The 20,165-nt window shown below is 31.9% G+C and overlaps 1 protein-coding gene across 1 annotated transcript in view; it reads right to left on the reverse strand.

Moving 5' to 3' along the window:
• The window catches only part of LOC126739177 (E3 ubiquitin-protein ligase TRIM9), a 390,452-nt gene that overhangs the window by 88,284 nt on the left and 282,003 nt on the right, over positions 1–20,165 (reverse strand). The window contains exons 5-6 of the mRNA XM_050444744.1: positions 16,177–16,330; positions 5,843–5,982 (exon numbers count right to left, since the gene is read on the reverse strand). Of these exons, the coding sequence (XP_050300701.1) occupies positions 5,843–5,982; positions 16,177–16,330 (294 nt within the window). The remainder of the gene's footprint in view (positions 1–5,842; positions 5,983–16,176; positions 16,331–20,165) is intronic.

The raw sequence follows: 20,165 nt of genomic DNA on the forward strand, positions 1-20,165 counted from the left end.
TTTTTCATAGATTGCAATGTGGTTGAATGTTTGGCCATTTTTTCTCAATAATCTTTATGGTGAGATCAATTAGAAGGTTTGTAAATAGAGAAATAACGTCTAAAGAAACTAGTAAATAATTTTGCGGAATAATAAAATTTTGGAGGTCAGAGACAATTTCAAAAGAGTTACGTGTATAATATTGGTCTTTATCAAATGCATACTGTAACATTTCAGAAAGATATTTAGAAAGGTTATATAACGGAGAACCAACAAAACTGACAATAGATCTAAGTGGGATATTTTCTTTGTGTATCTAGGTAATAAGTAAATTTTCGGGAAAATACCATTTGTGCTTTTCAAGTTTTTAATCTTATGTGATGTAAGACAGGGAGAAATGTTGTCAATAAGTTTATTTAGTTTATTTTGGATGTTAATTGTTGGATCCTTATTAAGAGTTATGTATGTATGATTTTAATCTGATAAAAGTAAATTTGCCTTTTTTAAGAAATCCTTTTTGATCATTGCTACAGTGGTATTTCTCTTATCTGCTCTTTTTATTATTATATTTGGTTAATTTTTTTTAAAATTAATTGATATAATAGCAGTATAATATTTCTATATAAAATTTTGTATTTTGTATTTTCTTTTTTATAAATAAAGATTATAATATTTAGGCAGAATCATTCATTGTTGTATTTTTTTTCTGAAACATAGTCCAACATTGTTTATATTAGTAAAGAATGTTGTATGTGGGTAAATTTCACATATTGGGAAAATCTCATGTCTGGTCGTGTAATAATTTTATTTTTAAATATACTTAACTTTGAAAAATTACATAAGTTATTAGAGACGTTTTCTGAGGTGCATTTTTTTTTATAGTCACCAAACATTAAATTTTCATTAAAAAAAAATAATTAGCTACAAAAACGTCATTCCGGTAACTGTCCATTTATCATTTATTGAAGTTTAAACCTAAGTTATGTGGACTCCTTGTGAAATATGCCCTAAATTTTAATTCCAACTCCAAAAAGTCTTTAGATTGTAAATTTAAATTTAATATTATCTCTTATTTCACCTAAAAAACCCTAAAAATTAAAACTTCTTGTCTTTCCCAACAAGCGTCATTTCGGTAACATACTGTGCTATTCCAGAAAACTGTATACCGACTGAAAAAATAGACGCTGACTCTCGTTCAGTCAAGTGCACGCCGTGGTTTAGAACATCGGCTTTTAAGCAGTTTTCCGAGATTTTATTCCTTTTGCCTTAAAATAATTGGTGAAAATAGATTTTCCGTGTCGTACCTTTATTACAGATCATCCCGGTAACGTGGTAAGTAAAAGCTTTAATAGATAAATCCCTTTTTTCTTTTTAACATTTCTTTAAATATGCCACTACTTAACATAACCTCTAAATTATACTTTTGTATCTTAATCATAGAGGGAGTTATTAGGAGTTATTTGAAATTTCGTCATTTCGGTAACTTATTCTGTTACCGAAATGACAAATGACACCTTTCTTTTAGGATTAACGTTATGGATGAATCACAAAAATTAGCCAACTTGAAGGAAAAATTGAAAAAAGACAGAGTGGAAGCATATCAACGTAATATTGAAAAGAAAATAAAGGATAAAGAGTCCAAAAAGAAAAAAAGGGATGCCTAAATAGCAAAAAGAAAAATACTTAAAGAAAAAAATTATTCTGAAAATGACAAAAATAAAAACGTTTATATTAAAGAAAGTCCCTTGGATACTAAATTGCCAAAAAAAACTAAAGTACTAAAAAATGAAGATGAATTACAAACAATCAAGTAAAATTAAACAAAAAAGGACATAAAAAACCAATTGGATCATCAAATAAAAAAAAAACAAGTAAAAAAAAGGCAAGTAAAACTACAGAAGGCAATCTAAGACAGAAAAGAGAAGATACGAAAAAGAGGGTCCAAAAATTTAGAGAGAAGATGATGAAGGTGATAACTAGAAGAGAAGAGAAGAAAAGATAGGGAACGATACAAAATAAAAAAAAGATAAAGGCTTAGTTAAGACTATAAATGAAATAAATAAAAAAGACCAAAGAAAAATACGAAAAGCATGGAAAGCCAATTCCTTAAGGTATAGACGAAAAAAAAGGTAAAAACTACAAACAGACCAATATATGGCTCAAAATTCTCCTCCCACAACAGATGATGAACAAAATTTTGACCAGGAAATACAATTAATGCAAGAACAGCAAGTTGAAGATAGACAAATCCCTAAACAAAACTCTGCCAAGAAAATAGCTGGAAGAAAAAAGGTAAAAAGGGATAGAGCGTCTTGCTATAGAAAACTTAAGAAAGCGGAAAATAAAATTAAAATGCTACGAAAAGATGTCGCAAGATACAGAAAACAGATTCGGCGACAAAATAAAAAGTCAAATAAAAGAGTGGAGCTGCCTGTCAATGCAACAGACTCTCCAGAAACTAGAATAGATAAAATGACTTCCGGTATGTATGTTCCAGCAACTATTAAAAAACAGCTTGTCTTTGGTGAAGTGTTAAAAGACCAATTGTCAGAAAATTCAAAGTTAATTAAAGAACAGAAAGCTAAAGATATTTTTGCAAAAGTAGTCAGTGGAAAAATAATAAAAAGGTACAAAATGATAAGCCAGGCTAAAAACATAATATCGTATAAAATGCACCAAAAACAAATCGGCAATAAAAAACTGTTGCAATATGAAAGAAAAAAGAGAAATGAACAAATCAGCCAAAAAATAAGATGTTTTGTGGAAGACTTCCTAGAAAAAGATGATAATAGCAAAATGTGCCCGGGAAAAAAAGGCTTTGCAGTTAAGGGAAAGGTTAAAAAATAAAAGAGGATCATGCTAGATTCAATTAAGAATCTTCACAAGAAATTTTTGCTTTCTAATCTTGACTGTAAAAAGATTTGCGTGGCTACTTTTTGGAGATATCGGCCTTTTTGGATCGTTCCGCCGAAATCCGGATATAGGGAAACGTGTGCTTGTATTAAGCATGCAAATATGGAGTAGCTAACTAAAAAATTATACCATGCCAAATTAATATCAACTTTACGTCCAAATGACATTATAAAGAAATTGTTGTGTAGTGATCAGAACCTTAATTGTATGCTAAGATGTTGTCTTACATGCAAAGCTAATATGTTTGGTCTTACTAAGGAAGATAATGACGTTTTAGAAAAAAAATTTACTTTTGCTCAGTGGGACTCAATTTCTGAAAAAAACTTATTAAAGGAGAATCAAAAGTTATATAAGAAGGACTACAAAAATTGAAAAAACAATGACTCTAAGGGATGTTAAGCTCTTTTTAAATTTGCAAATGTCAGTATATATGAAGCACGTACATTATATGAGACATCAGCAAATATGAAGGCAAATGAAATTTTAATTCAAATAGATTTTTCCGAAAATTATATTGCTAAGTATGAAAGCGAAATCCAATCTACGCACTTTGGAGCTTCAAAAAGACAAATATCCCTACACACCGGAATTTTTTATTATCGGGAGCAGCCATCTGATACGGTTGTCAAAAATCAGTGTTTTTGTTCTGTTAGCGATAACTTAGACCATCAGTCAAATGCCGTGTGGGCACATCTTGATGATCTCTTAATAGAACTGGCAGATCGTTTTCGAAATGTAACGAGAATCATCTTTTTTTCTGACGGTCCTACTTCGCAATACAGAAACCGTAATAACTGTTTTTTTGCAATTAAAAACACATCCAACATTTTTAAAAAGGTGGAAACAATTACATGAAACTTCAGTGAGAGTGGTCATGGGAAGGGCCCAATGGATGGCATTGGGGGAACTTTAAAGCGCTTAGTGGATCGTTTGGTTCTTCAGGGAAGAGACATAACATCTGCAAAAGAGTTTGTTGAAGTTGTAAGTGAATCTTCAATAAAGGTTTGGGAAGTGTCTGAGGAGAAGATTCTAAAAATGAAAAAGGAGTTACCAAAAAGTGTACCTGCGATACCTAATATTATGTCCCTGCATCAACTTTTTTGGTCCAAAAAACAAGAATCAAAGTTATTTCTAAGGAGTCTTAGCTGTTTTAAATGCGACTTTGATAAATGCTGTGCACATTTTAGCCTAAAACCTTCAGAAGTTGCTATCCTGCGTAAACCTGATATGTCCTTTTTTATTTTTGTTTCTTTACTAAATTTATTTCTGCGATTAATACTTTATTTGTTACCTTCCTTAACTCACCCTCATAGAAACCAAAAAAAGCCTTTAAAAATAAGAAGCAAATAACTCAAGTCCTTCCAAGCCGGTCTTCCAAAGATTTACCCCAGGCATCATGTTCTGATACTGATATGAAGCAAAAAACAGTGGAAAAAGTTGACTCCTTTTTTTAGAAACTAGTAGTATCCTTTTTATAATATATTTACTTATTAGTTATTAGGATTTAACAGCCACTATATAATGTAAAAGCTATTTTCCTTAATTCTTACTAAAGGTAATTTGATATCCTTGCCTCAACAACAAGAGAAAAATGAGCCCAGAGTAGACATAAGTGGACCAAAGATAAACATTTTGTCTGCAGAAATAATGAATCCTTTTATTAAAAATGTTAAAATAGAATCGGGTCTTTGTTTTATTTGTACTTTTCAGTTAACCAGAAACTGGAACGGTATTAAGGGTGTCTCTTGCCAACGAATTTATCATACAAAATGTATCTTAAAACAAATCATTTGATGTTTTCTTATGTTAAGTATGCTTAAAAAAAAGCTCAGTTTAAGTGTTTAATAATTTAAGTTTAAGTAATGTCATAATTTTAATAAATAGCGTACTTAAACTAAAAATATCAGTGTTATTTTATCATTTCGGTAACTTTATTTTATAATTTCGGTAACATTCCATCATTTCGGTAACTTTTACAAATCCGGTTAAAAATCTATTTTTTGGTAATGATTTAAAGAAGAAAAAATTTAATTAAGACATTTGAACATTGTCTTAACCTAATTCTGTGAAAAAGTTACAATAAAACCAGAAAACATTATTATAATGCAAAAAAGTTTTGTATGGAAAAGAGTTTCTAAAAGAATTCATCATGTTGTTTGATATTTTTTAAACCATAGTCCTAATAAATTTGCAAGCAGGTGACTAAATAATGCAACAGGTATAACCTTATCCAATTTTAGGTAATAAGATGTTTTAAAACCAAACATTCTTAAAATACGTGGCAATTTATTTGCGTTACCGAAATGATGATTTTTTAAATAATTTTATAAAAAACCGTAATATTTCTTTATCTGAGGTTTATTTTTCGTGGCCAAAGTAAAAATAATGTAAAGTGATCATGAACAAATCATAAAACTCACTACAAGCTTACCTGGGAACAATTTTTTTTTTTTAGTTTTTAGTCTATGATTAGCCAATTATGTGAAATATACCCATGTGTATTTGTATTTATTGTGTATAATCTCTTTAATATTTAAGTTTATTTAAATTTATTTTCAAAATTATTTTTCATGTACGTTTTTAAAATTATATATAAGAAATTGTTCGCAACGTTATTAATTAGTTTTTTCTATAACTAGGCCTTAATTAGTGAATTTAAGTTTGTTTCCTACTCGAAGAGGGTCGACTTTAGTAGTATTTTTATATAGTATAGCGTATTCAAGAAATGGTGCTAAACTAAAGTTGGATAAATACTAATTATTAACCACCTACTTTTTTAATTTTGTCGTACTACAAAATTAAAAAGAAAGTGGCTATAACATTACTTTTCTTCCGAGATATTAAGATATTTTTAATAATATATTTTTTGTATTGTAAATTTAGGCCACCTCAGAAACAAAATTAGCTTTTATTTTGCGTGTCGAAAAAGTAATTACTAAATAAGACTTACCCTGAAATCTCCCCCGCTCCCGTCATCCAGTTCCAGAACGTAACCCTCGACATGGCTGTGGGGTGGGGGCTGCCACGCGATAGTCACCGAATTATTTTCGGCGCTGCATTCTTCCGGGATAATTGTAGGGGAAGCCGGAGCTAAACAGGACAACAAAAGCAATTTATAAATGTTTAAAAATTTCATCCGTATTTAAAAAAGTATATACCGGGTGACACAGACAAAAGGGAACACTTAATAACTTTTTTACTTTTACTTATTTATCAACCGACTTAAAAATTAATCACATCAAATTATTGAGGAAAAGAAACCGCATTTGAAAAGTGGTTGTTCCCAATAATTTGCTATTTAAAAAAATGAAGTAAATGCCAAAATTAATGGCTTGGTCATTTTAAATAGGCGTGTAAAAGATTTAAGTTATAAAATGCAAAGAAAACTATTTTTCCGTGATCACTTGATTAAAAATTAAAACTTTCAACACATTCATGGCACCTTATTTTAGAATTGAAAAAAACGATTTTTTCTATGAGTATAGAACAAAAGGTAGCAAATATAGTATCATTGTTTTTAGAATATTATTTTCTATGGAAATGTGTAATAATATAGCAAGTGTCCCATTTAAAATAAGAAAGTTTCACTTCCTGTTAAACCGGAAATGGTGGAAGACAATAGAATATGTCAAAAGATGCTCTTCTAACTATTCTATCGATATACCAAATTTTATTTGTTGCGAATTTTTATTATTAAGTGTTCCCTTTTTTCTGTGTCACCCGGTATATTTCGTATATAGAAACTATATTATAAACCAAAATTCAAAGGAAAACGCCAATTATTAATTATTGAAAATTATTTTATTCATTACATTTACAGAATATGACAATAACATGATGTATATGAAATGAAAATAAACAAAACTCAGAACATTAAATATGAAAGAGATTCCCAATGCAGCTCCTATTGGAGAATTAGGTTTTAGCGACATTGAAGTAGGTAAAAGACGCCTTCTTTGCGATTCCTTCTTATTTCAAAATGAGAAGTTTATTTAAATATACAAATGAAAACATATACAAAACAATGGCAATAAAATAGATAGTTCGTGAAGAGGCGTATGCTTACGTATTACGTAGAACGCTAACGTGAAAAAGTTGGAACTGGGCATACGCAGCTGTTAACTTAGACGTATACATTCTTGGCATCACTTTATCTCTCTCATATACATATATAACGATGGCCAAAAAGCGATACTTTCTTAGAAGTGTAAAGCTTCTTACTTACGTGTTGTTTTTCTTAAGATGCAGCAAGCATATACACAAATTCTATTTTTTTTTCAGTTTGTCATCAGAATAAAAATTAACTGGGATATGAAAACAAAAATGTTGATTAGTAGATAATAATAGCTTGCTGCCTAGTCAACAAATACTTCTGTTTCATGTTTTCCTGGAACATGACAACAATTGTATATTTTTTCGATTTTTTTTGCAGATTATCACATGTGACTAAAGATCTTATAAGTATTAAGTAAAGAGTCTTTCAAACAGAGTCTCTAAAAAGAAATAGAAAATAGTTGATATTACTCACTACTTAAAAAAAAAAAAAATTTTTAGTGAAGAACGCAAGTGGATATTGATTCGTGACAAATGCTAGTTATGCCGTTAAGCGGGCGTAACAGGTCACGAAAAATATTCTAAATCTGTTTTTTGGTTTTTGAGATAATCGTATCAACTTTATTAACCAAAAACCCTTTTTTTACCAATTTCCTGCGTTTGTTAAAAGTTGATATATTTTAAGAGAGTTTTTATGTAGAAAATACTTCTTACATCATTAATATTGAAAGTTTTAAAACATAATATTTCAAATATATTATACATACATTCAAAAGTTTTGCATCACCTAATTTTTTTATGAAGAAATCTTTAGTATCCGCAATTTTTTGTGGGTTTCTTCACTTATTTATCAATGTTTATCTTTCGTGTTCATCGCATATTTATTGCCGGACAAAAATCTAAATCATTTTTCCATTTTTTGTTCGATTATTAAGGTCAAGACAGTTATACAGGGTGCCTCCGATTAAGTCGGCACTATTGGTATCTTTGTTAATATTTAAGATACAGGGTCGGTTAAATTAGCAAACAAGTAGGATTTTTTGTATTGATTAAAATGGTGAAAACAGAAAAAAAATTGAACATCGCGTTTTCGAGAAAATGTGAAAAATGTACTTTTGTTAAATGGAATCCCCTGTATATTTTTACATAAATCAAAAGATAATAATTTTCTTAATAATAAAGTTTATTTACACTAATAGCCTAAACCTAAAAATAACAAAGTTATAGCGATATTAATAATTTTGTCAAATTGAGGCAAGTTGGTCTTGAACTTTTTGAGAGCAAAACAAATAAATCATTGTTTGAATAATAAAATGACAGTAGCCGTAGACATTTAATTAAATAAAGAAATACTGACAGTTACATGTTAGTAAAGTTTGTGATTTTTGTAAAATCTAAATTAGTAAAATGCTTTTTACGCATATTTTAAAATGTGATATGTTAGAATGTTACCTTGTATGTCGAAAAAATAGTGACAGAGCGCTAGAAGAGTACCGCCAGAGATTCCAGACTCGTAACTTGCCAAACCGTAGATACTTTTTAATTCTCTACAGAAAATTTAAAAGTAACGAAAACGTGTTTAAAAGAACTAGAAGAAGGAACCAATTTATCGTAAGCGAGGATGTTGAAATTTCTATTTTGGCATATTTTGAAGCTCATATGAAAAACTCAACTAGAGATTTAGCAAGAGCTTACGGTGTGAGCTTAGTAACAATTTGGCGGGTCTTAAAGAAACGCAAATTTGTGCCATATAAGTATCGACCAGTACAAACATTGTTGCCTGGCGATAACGAAAGAAGACTTGCTTTTTGCAACTGGTTACTTAATACATATGAAGCTAATGATTATATTTAAAACCGTATAGTTTGGAGCAACGAAGCTAATTTTTTAAACAAAGGTATGTTTAACCATAAAAATGTACACTATTGGTCCCAAGAAAATCTTTTCCTTACTGATCCCAGAAATCCTCAAAATCAATTTAGTATAAACGTTTGGTGCGACTTAATAGGAAGCCAACTAATAGGACCTGTGTTTTATGATAGCACTTTGACTGGAAGGAGATATGTTGATCTCATATTATCTGGAGCGCTGGAAGATTATTTGGATAATGTTAACTTGGAGAGACGGCAACAAATCTATTTTCAACAGGATGGAGCACCTCCCCATCAACTAAATTTTGTAAGAATAATACTTAATAGACTGTTGGACGATAAATGGATTGCGACACGTGGCCCGATTCGTTGGCCACCTAGGTCACCAGACCTAACCCCTCTAGTATTTATTTTTGGGGTTACATAAAAAATGAAGTGTATAAAAAAAAATACAGAACCGTTGATGAACTTCAAACACATATTAGGCAAATAATTGGATCAATAGATAGAAGATCAATCTTAAAAGCTACAAGACGTGTGCTTAAGTGTGCTCAGAAATGTATTGAACAAGATGGCGATGTTTTTGCTCATTTATTGTAAATTAGTAGTTTTACTTAATGTTATTTATTTCAAAGCCAACTTGCCTAAATTTGACAAAATTATTAATATCGCTATAACTTTGTTATTTTTAGGTTTAAGCTATTAGTACAAATAAACTTTTTTATTAAGAAAATTATTATCTTTTGATTTATGTAAAAATATACAGGGGATTCCATTTAATAAAAGTACATTTTTTACATTTTCTCGAAAACGCGATGTTCAATTTTTTTCTGTTTTCACCATTTTAATCAACAGAAAAAATCCTACTAGTTTGCTAATTTAACCGACCCTGTATCTTAAATATTAACAAAGATACCAATAGTGCCGACTTAATCGGAGGCACCCTGTATATTATTAGTTCACATAAATGCCCCGACAAGTCATAATTAAGATTGACCATGCGAGAATGGTGGCTTTGCTTGCAGAAGGCCACTTTCAAAGGTTCGTGGCTAACAGAGTTGAGATTTGGCAAAGTGATGTGTCTCGTACTTGGAATCGTTATCTCCAGAATAATTATCTTCATGAAAGACAGAGAAGCGGTCTAACTTAATAACAACAGAACCATTATATTAACTTAACCATCCGAAGAAACCCAACTATGGCAATAGCAGCATTCCAAAGAGATATGCGTGATGCTTTGGGAGTTCAAATATCGGTCTCTACATTGCGGAGGCGAACACTGGCAACAAGTTTAAGGTGTCGTCGGCCATTAAGAGTACACCGACTACAACCTGAGTACAAAGTCCATTAACTACAGTTGGCGTACAGGGCGTACAAGGCACAAGAGCACTTTAACTGCAGTATTTTGGGACTTGCTGTTTTTTTCTGACAAAATAATAATTTATTTGGGGCAGGATAGTCATCCAATACGGGTAAGGGGGAAGCCAAAAAGAGCTACCCTTGCTCATGTACTGCGTACCGCCTTTTGCAGTAGGATATGTTCTGGCCTAGTATTATGTTTAATGGTCGCACAGAATTAATTTATATTAACGGCAATCAAATCAAATTTCTTTATTTTCCGAATATTTAGAAATACAAATTATACACAATCAATTTTTCAACTATATACTATATAACCCGAGGATAAAAAAGACTACAGCGCGACCATATTGGCCAATGACACAAAATACACAAATCATGTGCATTTGTGCGCGGTACCCCTGTATAACCTTAACTATATATAAATAAGTCAATAAGATTTCTAATGGAACAGCAAATGGCAGAAAAAAGGGCGAAAGGCGTGCGCGAGACAAAACCTGGGAAGCTAACAGTAAATATATTAATTTTACAGGTTATCCTATCTTATTTTAGCAGGAAAATCTGACAATAGCACAGATGGTTTGGAAGAAATTTAGGTTATTTAAAAATTTAAAAATCACGGCACAATTGACAACCCCTTATGCGAGACTATAGCTAGAAGCGGTTGGTCAAGCTTTCGTTTTTAAAGATGATAACGCCCGACCTTACCATACCAGAGCTGTATATAGGTACCTCGAATCGGAAGACATCAATCGTTTGGACAGGCTCGCAGTATCGTTACACATGAATCCCATCGAACCATTGACGAACCTAAATAAAACACATAGTCGCGATCTCACAACGTAGAATAACTGGCTACACGTGTTTCGCTCTAGCCAGAGCATCATCAGGCCTTTAAAAGCCATATCACAACCTCCACACGACAATAGTATATACAGGGTGTAAATAAATAGTTCCGAAAAAATTCAGGGGCTGATTCTTGGGTGAATTTTAAGAAAAAAACTTGATATCAACGTATGTCCTTAAAGTCCTAACTTTTGAAATAACGGGTGGTAAAGATTGAAGAAAAATTTTAAAGCTTTTGATTGAAGTGAAATCCCTGTACGCACTATACTACTGTAGCATTGATACTGTACCGTAGTCTTTGATGCACGCCTTCATCAAAGACTACGAGAAACTGAACGAAACTGAACGAAAAAAAAACTTTTCAACCAAGAAAGCATGATTGTGCTTGCCAACGCGATATTAGAACACCGGAAATAGAAAATGCAGTACTTAATTTAATTGATAAACAACCTGACACCGGTACTCGAAAAATTGGTCTGCAGCTACATCTCAATCATATGACGGTATGGACTATTTTAAAGGATCAGTTATTATATCCATATCACGTAAAACGAGTCCAGGCTCTATTATCACGAGATTTTCCTTGCCGTCTTGAATTTTCTCGTTATGTATGTTAGAAGTCATTGAGCAAAACCCTCAGTTTTTAGGGCAGATTCTGTTTACCGACGAAGCTAATTTTTCCAGAAAGGCAATCATTAACTACCATAATAACCACATTTGAGCAGATGAAAATCCCCATGCCATAGTTGAAGCTCGTCACCAACAACAATTTTCTTTAAATGTATGGCGTGGCGGTTACATTCCACATTAATTTTAGCGCTCTACTGCACGAAGCAGAGACCCTCCTAATTTCTTAAAGGATTTTATTGTATTTCCAATCACTGGTTTGCCCAAGGGTTCGCCTTAAATTGGAAAATAAATCAAGTACCTTTTGGTTTAACACAACTTTATTAAACCCGATTAATTCATAAAAATGGTCCAAAATATAGTCTACAAAACTATACGTTGTACAAATCACTATTAAAAACTTAACTAAACATCTAAAAGCTTAGTTGAAAATACCGGGGAAGTACCGCAGCGAGCTATAAATAACACATAAAAGATACCGATCGGCTATTGCGCGCCAAAATCGGGAGCAAAGTTCAAGACGGATAGTGCGAAGGGCGACCGCGACCTACTTTTTACTTGGTCGATCGACGACTTCATACTGCATAGTAGTGATGCGAAGAGTCCGGATTAATCGTCCGTTCAATCCGAATATCAAATTATTCCGAATCAATCCGGATATCTAAATCGTCCGGATACACGCCGCCCGTCGTCCGTTCGACCGACAATGATAATTAGCTATTTTAGTTTTAACATCATGTAGAAATCCTAAAAAACAAAATGTCTAATGGGTTGCATAATGCATACCTTATATTCGAAAAACAGCTATAAAAAACGTTTATCGGACGGTCGAGCATCGAGCCCGAAACATGGCATAATTTGCCGAACGGGCAAGACATCGAGCGGATGAATTAATCCGGATGAAAAAACCGAATTTTCAATTCATCCGAATAAATACTGTCCGGATATTGAATTAATCCGGATTTTTACAACACTACTGCATAGTGCATACTCATTGATTGATTTGGGGTAGACGACGGACGGCGACGCGCGTTATTAATACGTCACAGTTACATTATTTAAGTCCAAAGTTAGATGGCGTCACTATAATTGTTTTTAAGCCTTTTTCTATTATTGTCCTTATTACTAACGTTGTGCTGGTCACAACATATGGGTTAGATCATTGAAGACCACCTTATTGGCCCACATTTTCTACCACATAGATTGAATGGGGAAACACACTCGTTTTCTCCAAGACATACTTCCAGGACTTTTTGAGGCCCTATGTACCCCTAGATGTTAGAAGAAGAATGTGGTTTATGCACGATGGGGCTCCTACCCATTTTAGTTTATTAGCACGTCGTTATTTAGACGAAACCCTCGGTCACCAGATATGAATCCACTAGATTTTATCACATGGGATCATTTAAAAACTTTGGTGGACATGATTATGGTACTGGATATTGATGACTTGAGAAATCGAATCATTCATTCATGTGCTGTAAGTCAAAATTCTCCCGGAATTTTTGACAAATGCGGCGACGTATCAACTTTTGCTTAATGGCAGAGGGTGGTCATTTTCAACATTTTTTATAATTATTTAATTTCTTTTTCTTCATTTGGTTTAAAACAAAAATTAGAATCACATCTAAACATTAATAATAAACACGTAATACATTTAGGTAGATGGATTTTATTTTTTTTAATCGAATACTTAGCCTCGGACAAAAAGAGTCAGAAATAAATGAGAATTACAAAAACAAAAAAAAATAAAAGAAAGTGGCGTACCATATTTTTCATCAAAAATATTTAGTTTAAACCTTACTCGAACGTCACTGGTACAAAGAAAGAAATTAGTGAGTCTCAGAAAATGCCTTTTGATATAGCACAGAAAATGCATACCAAATTTTATTAAAATATCTACAGAGGTTTTACAGGTATTATAAAAAAAAACATACATTTTTCTTCAATCTTTACCACCCAGTATCTCAAAAGTTACGCCTTTTATGACATACGTTCATATAAAGTTTTTTTCTTAAAATGTACCCAAGAATCTGCCCCTAAATTTTTTCACACTTATTTATTTACACCCTGTATAATAGTGAACTTTATCAAGAAAAATTATGAATTTGTTATTTCTAATTTGTATTAGAAAAAAACCTTATATTAAAAAAAGATCTTAAGAGTAATAAAGTTCTAAATTAGTTGTTTTTTTAATTAAAAGTCAGTTTATCAGAAAGTAATAAGCTTTTGTTGATAAAAAAAAATTCGGAAATTTAGGGTGATGCAAGACAAAATTTTGAATCTGTATATGTTAGAGTACATTTTTCAAAAGTAATGAAAAAGTAGAGTCTCCCAGCTTATACATAGCGAAGACCAAAAGCTTTTTCTAAAAAGCGTCATTTTTGAAAAACTTCTTAAAAGCAGGTTAAACCAATACACATTGCTTTGATGGTTTGGGACTTTCAGTTTTCAGAGAGCTTTCATAATTTTCGTCACCACTATATTTAATATAAATTGTAGTTTAAAACGTTGCCAAATTTCATTTGATTTTGTTATAATTCTTTAAATACATCTTTTATACCATCCAGCCCTAGGAGATCCATGAAATCTAATTCTGGAAGAAGAATGAAACCTTGGATATACTTTTATGAGAATATTTTTTTAACTAATCTATCGACGTCTGAGTTAACTAAATCTATTTCATTTCATAATGCACGATTTGCCAATTTCTTACTTGCGTGCCGACATAACCAACATGCTACAATGATTCTAGTCCTAAAGTTGATTGCCAAGTTGTAAATAGTTTTGTTAAACGGAAATAAATAATTATTATAACATTTTATTAATATTAATTATCATTTTTAATTTATTTTTACATATTTTAGGAAATGACAATGATGTCTAAATAAAAGTAGCATATTTTAAATGGGACAAAATACGTGGAAACTTTTGTGTATTTTAATAAATACAATTCACAAGCCATATTTGCTCTCAAAATAAACCCGGTTCAGTCATAAAAACAGAAACAGGTTGTGTCTGTAATTTTATCCTGCAAATTTATACCAGAAAACGTACATGAACAATATAATAAATTATTCGAAATAAAATAGCTAAACCTCTGCTGCATTAATTAACTGTTATAATAATATAAAATTATATTAAATTTAAGCAATAATGGAATATTTTAGCATGCACACATGTTTGTATAGAGTGTTCTTTTTTAGACGCGTATACTAGTTATTTTGTTTACATAAATAAGCATTTATATGAATATATATAATTTACAATTCTAGTATACACATAAAGAATCTACTCTGTAAAAACATATTTTGATCATGCGAACCTCGCCTTAAATCATGCGTTATTTACCTGCAGGAACGCGTTCCTCGCCATCTATGTAAGCTAAATTACATAAAAATATGTTCAGTATATATTAAAAGTCTTAGCGCGTAGCCTAAATCGCTACAACTTGCATCATAAACTTTTTATATAAAATTTAAAGTTAAGGTAAATACGCTCTCTTTACAGACCAAATACCCCCGAGCCTAATTACGTAAATAACTATCCGTTTCTCATTGTAAACAAAACTGAAAAGTAAACAGGTTCTGATTGTAACTAAAATAACATAAAATTTTGCTGCTGGGAAAACTTTTTCTCCTGGAAACTCGATTAAACAGAGTCCATCAAATTTGGTCAACGACGGCGATAAGCATTCGGCAAATAATCACACAAAACTATTTGTTTTACCAACTTAAAAGGATTACGCTTGTTATTTTGTTTAGTGTGGATAAACACTGAACTTAATAGGGCTTCGCTAATATATCAACTTTGTTTTGTCTATTGGATAATGGTTGTTGATAGTTTACTAGTAGTTGAATGTTTTAGAAACCCGGGATTAGTATAATTTTCGAGAAGATTAAAATTAATATATAAACTTAAACAATAAAAAAATTTAGATATCAGATGTACAAAAACCAATAAGATTAATACATTCTATATAATTTAAAAAATGTGTATTGTACAAATGTGAGAAGTTAAATTGTGTACAATATCTTTTTATATTAATAGTTGTCAATCACCAATAACACCAACTTGAAATATACTATATCCAAGTACGAAATAGCTAATTTCTGTTTAAGGTTACATCATAGTACATAAGGAGAATGTTTGTCCAAGAGTTGAGTTCCAAGTTACTCCTCAATTAGTGAATGACAACCAGCCAATTACAAAACTGTTATTTAGTCTATATTGCTAATATTAGAAGCTAAATAACCAATGCTTCTAAAAATCAACAAGCCCCAGCACGAAACTTTTATCTTTTTAATATTTACATAGCTTAAATATATAGGATCAGTAGCTTTTCGCTTCCATATCATGACGACCTGATGAATACTTAAGTAAATTTAACCTAATTTACTAATATATTTCATCCTTACTATGACCCTATCGACAGCACCTTAAAACTCTGATGTATCTTCATTTTAAGGTGTTACTTTTCTACAATCTAAAGACTAAGATTGCTTAGTTTTATCTATGATCTACTTACGTTTCATTTGGATAAAATTTAATTGTTCGATGGCCTTAAGCACAGATTTATCATCTAAAGTCAAATCAAAGTGTGGAGAAACTCTTGGTGCTGTCCACTCCTTATGCCATGAGTGGTCCGTGTTAGCAACTCTGGATATTAGCATTGTACCAACCTATAAAGATATAGATAAAATCTGGTAAATACTGGTCTACAAATTAGATCTTACAAGGTATTCAACGTTACCCTACTAATACTGAACTTTGGTAAGACATCTACGGAACATGAAGGTAAAGTAGAATGCCACAGAGAAATAACTTACGGTTTCAGATATACAGATCGCGTTATCGTGAGCTACGTATTACCCAAAATAATGGCAACGCCGCTTGGTTGCGGCTTGTAGGCGGCGGAATTTTTCGTTTTTATTTCTTGAACCGGGAGTCAGCAGACCTCACTTTGCTGTGTTACTGCACGTTGCATTAATAATTTTTGAGCGTTATTTTCGTGTTTTTTTCACTATGGCTGTTTATACCCCTTCCGAAAGAGTTCAACTAATTAAATGGTTTTATGGAGGCAATTCGGCAGTACAATGTAGAGATTTGTTTTCAGTGACATTTGAGAGTAGACCGATTCCTTGTGCAAAAACGGCTTTAAATGTGGTTACAAATTTTGTCTTCAAGATTGTAAAACATGCCGCACAAAACGTCAAGAACTACCTGTTGAAGTGTTCCAGCATATAGAACGGCGGGAAGAAATGGTTTGCAGTACCCTAGAACTTGATTCGACACGGTCCACTAGAAGTGTTGGAGAGGAACTGGGAATGAGCAATAAAACTGTTGCTCGTATCTGGACAAAAAATATGGGTGCAAATGTTTCAAGTATTCAAAAACTCAGGAAATATTTCCTGAAGACCAGTGGCGAAGAATGGAATTTTGTGAAACCATGATGGAAAATAGAAACGTGTCATCATTTTTCACTAAGAGACCAAACGAAAACAAAACAAAGGTAAAAGTCATATAATTATCAAGTCCATATAATTTTTTAAAGCTACACGTGTTTCGCTCCTATCGGAGCATCATCAGGCCTAAAAAATACATTAAGGTATTTTTCACAAAACAAAAAGAACGCTTATAAAACTCATTACCTATACCTACACAGATCACATTAAAACTAACAACAAAAGAAAAGCTAGGTTAAGTTAACAATTCCCACCATAGATAAAAATATATGCTTAAAAAAAATAAAAAAGTAAAAATGTCACCAGTGGGGAACGATCCAGCAACCTTTAGATTCACAGGCGCGCGTCTAACCCATAGGCCACCAAGTAACATGATCAGAAATGGAAAACAATCCGAACTCTACTAATAAGTGTTAATATAAGTAAACAATCTTCACAATAAAAACTAAAAATATCTAAAATCGAAAAAGAAAAAAAAAGAAAAGACTTTTTAAGAGAGGTTGTTATAAATGAGGTGAGGTTCAAACGTGAAAATATCATTCACACACACAAGGACAGGGCTCTTCTTAGCTTTAGTTATTTCCATTTTCTCTAACAAGTCTAGTTTTTTGCCTTTTGAGCACTCATGCAAAATAGCCGCTCCCTGAGTTAAAGAAAAACCATGTGAGGAGGCAAATAAATGATTTGCAAACGCCGATTTAGTTTCGGTCATGTCAGTATCCCTATACCTGTCCACCAAACTTGTATGTTCCTTTATATCATGACTTTAGCTGTGGAGGCTGAGAATGTTTTGCAGACTACTGATATCCATAATAAAAATATTTTGCGTGCTAAAATAATAAATTTTTTTAATTCTAATATTAACTCAAACTCTAATAAATCTAATTTTAATAATAGACATCTAACTTCTCTTAAAAATAAAATAAAAAAACACGATTTAATCCTTTCGAAAGCTGACAAGGGTAATTGCCTGATTATACTTAAGAAGGATGATTACATAGAGAAGGTTTTGGATTTTTTGGGTTCGGGTGACTTTGTTAATGTAAACAAAGATCCTACTAGCTCTTTTTTCTCCAAGGTTAAACAAATCCTTGATAGGTGTAATCTGACTTTAGAATTTTTTCATACTAGGAAAGAAAAATTATACCCTATGAATCCCAGAACTCCTCTCCTCTACGGCCTTCCTAAAATCCATAAACCCAATCTCCCTATTAGGCCAGTAGTATCGTTTGTAAACTCACCTTGTTACAACTTGTCAGCCTCGTTAAATACTACACTCAGAGATGTAACTGGTTTCAGAAGTACTTATTCCACAGAAAATTCAGAGTTGACAAATTTTTTATATAAAAAAATATCTGCATACCAGAGGGTTCAAAACTAATTTCTCTGGACATTAAGAACTTATTTCCAAGCATTCCACCTGGTGATTGCCTTGATCTAGTCAGATCCCTTTTGCTTAAGTCACCGCTTGACAGATTTATTGTTGATGATCTTTTAACACTCCTTAAGCTAGAACTTGATCAGAATTTTTTCGTTTTCAACAACAGGTTTTTTAGACAAGTTACTGGACTAGCAATGGGGTCTTGCCTCTCTCCTCTTCTCAGTGAGATTTTTATGCACCATTTGGAGAAAAGGATTGTCAATGGGAAGTTTAGTGCTTTTCTCACTGTGTATAGGAGATACGTGGATGATATTTTTGTGGTATGGAATGGAAATGATCTGGAATTGGCGGATTTCCTTATTTCTATAAACTCTCTTCACGCAAATATCTCGTTTACCATTGAAGAAGAAAGAGATGGAAAGTTACCTTTTCTTGATGTTCTTATTTCAAAAAATACTAACAAACTTGAATTTGAGATCTACCGCAAACCCACCACTACGGACAATGTCATCCAATACTCCTCAAACTCCCCTTATTCCTACAAATTTGCCTCTTTTAATTCCCTTTTCTATCGCCTTTTCAACATCCCCCTTTCTAGAGAAGCTTTCCTTGATGAACTAAATATAATTAAACATATTGCTTTTAATAATGGTTTTCCACTTGATATAATTAATCGCCTTTATTCTAAATTCTATAATAAATACAAACCTACTTACAACTTAATCCATCTTAATAATGAAAATAGTCATCTTTTTAGATCAATGTCATTTTTTGGTAATATTTCTTTTCAGCTTGCAAAGTTTTTCAAGTCTACAAATCTTACAATTGCTTTTAAAACTACAAACAGTTTAAAAAGTCAGCTAGTTAGAACAATAGATAAGGCAGATTTCTTTTCAAAATCAGGGGTATATTCATTAAGATGTAATGACTGTAATGCCATTTACATAGGGCAATCGGGGAGAAAAATTTCCACCAGAATAAAGGAACATACAAGTTTGGTGGACAGGTATAGGGATACTGACATGACAGAAACTAAATCGGCGTTTGCAAATCATTTATTGGCCTCCTCACATGGTTTTTCTTTAACTCAGGGAGCGAATATTTTGCATGAGTGCTCAAAAGGCAAAAAACTAGACTTGGGAGAAAATGAAAATAACTAAAGCTAAGAAGAGCCCTGTCCTTGTGTGTGTGAATGATATTTTCACGTTTGAACCTCACCTCATTTATAACAACCTCTCTTAAAAAGTCTTTTCTTCTTTTTTCTTTTTCGATTTTAGATATTTTTAGTTGTTATTGTGAAGATTGTTTACTTATATTCACACTTATTAGTATAGTTCGGATTGTTTTCCATTTTTGATCATGTTATTTGGAGGCCTATCGGTTAGATGCGCGCCTGTGAATCTAAAGGTTGCTGGATCGTTCCCCACTGGTGACATTTTACATTTTTACTTTTTTATTTTTTTTTAAGCATATATTTTTATCTATGGTGGGAATTGTTAACTTAACCTAGCTTTTCTTTTGTTGTTAGTTTTAATGTGATCTGTGTAGGTCTAGGTAATGAGTTTTATAAGCGTTCTTTTTGTTTTGTGAAAAATACCTTAATGTATTTTTTAGGCGTGATGATGCTCCGATAGGAGCGAAACACGTGTAGCTTTAAAAAATTATATGGAC

This window comes from Anthonomus grandis, chromosome 8, assembly GCF_022605725.1.
Source record: "Anthonomus grandis grandis chromosome 8, icAntGran1.3, whole genome shotgun sequence".
In the NCBI taxonomy this organism is placed as follows: Eukaryota; Metazoa; Arthropoda; class Insecta; order Coleoptera; family Curculionidae; genus Anthonomus; species Anthonomus grandis.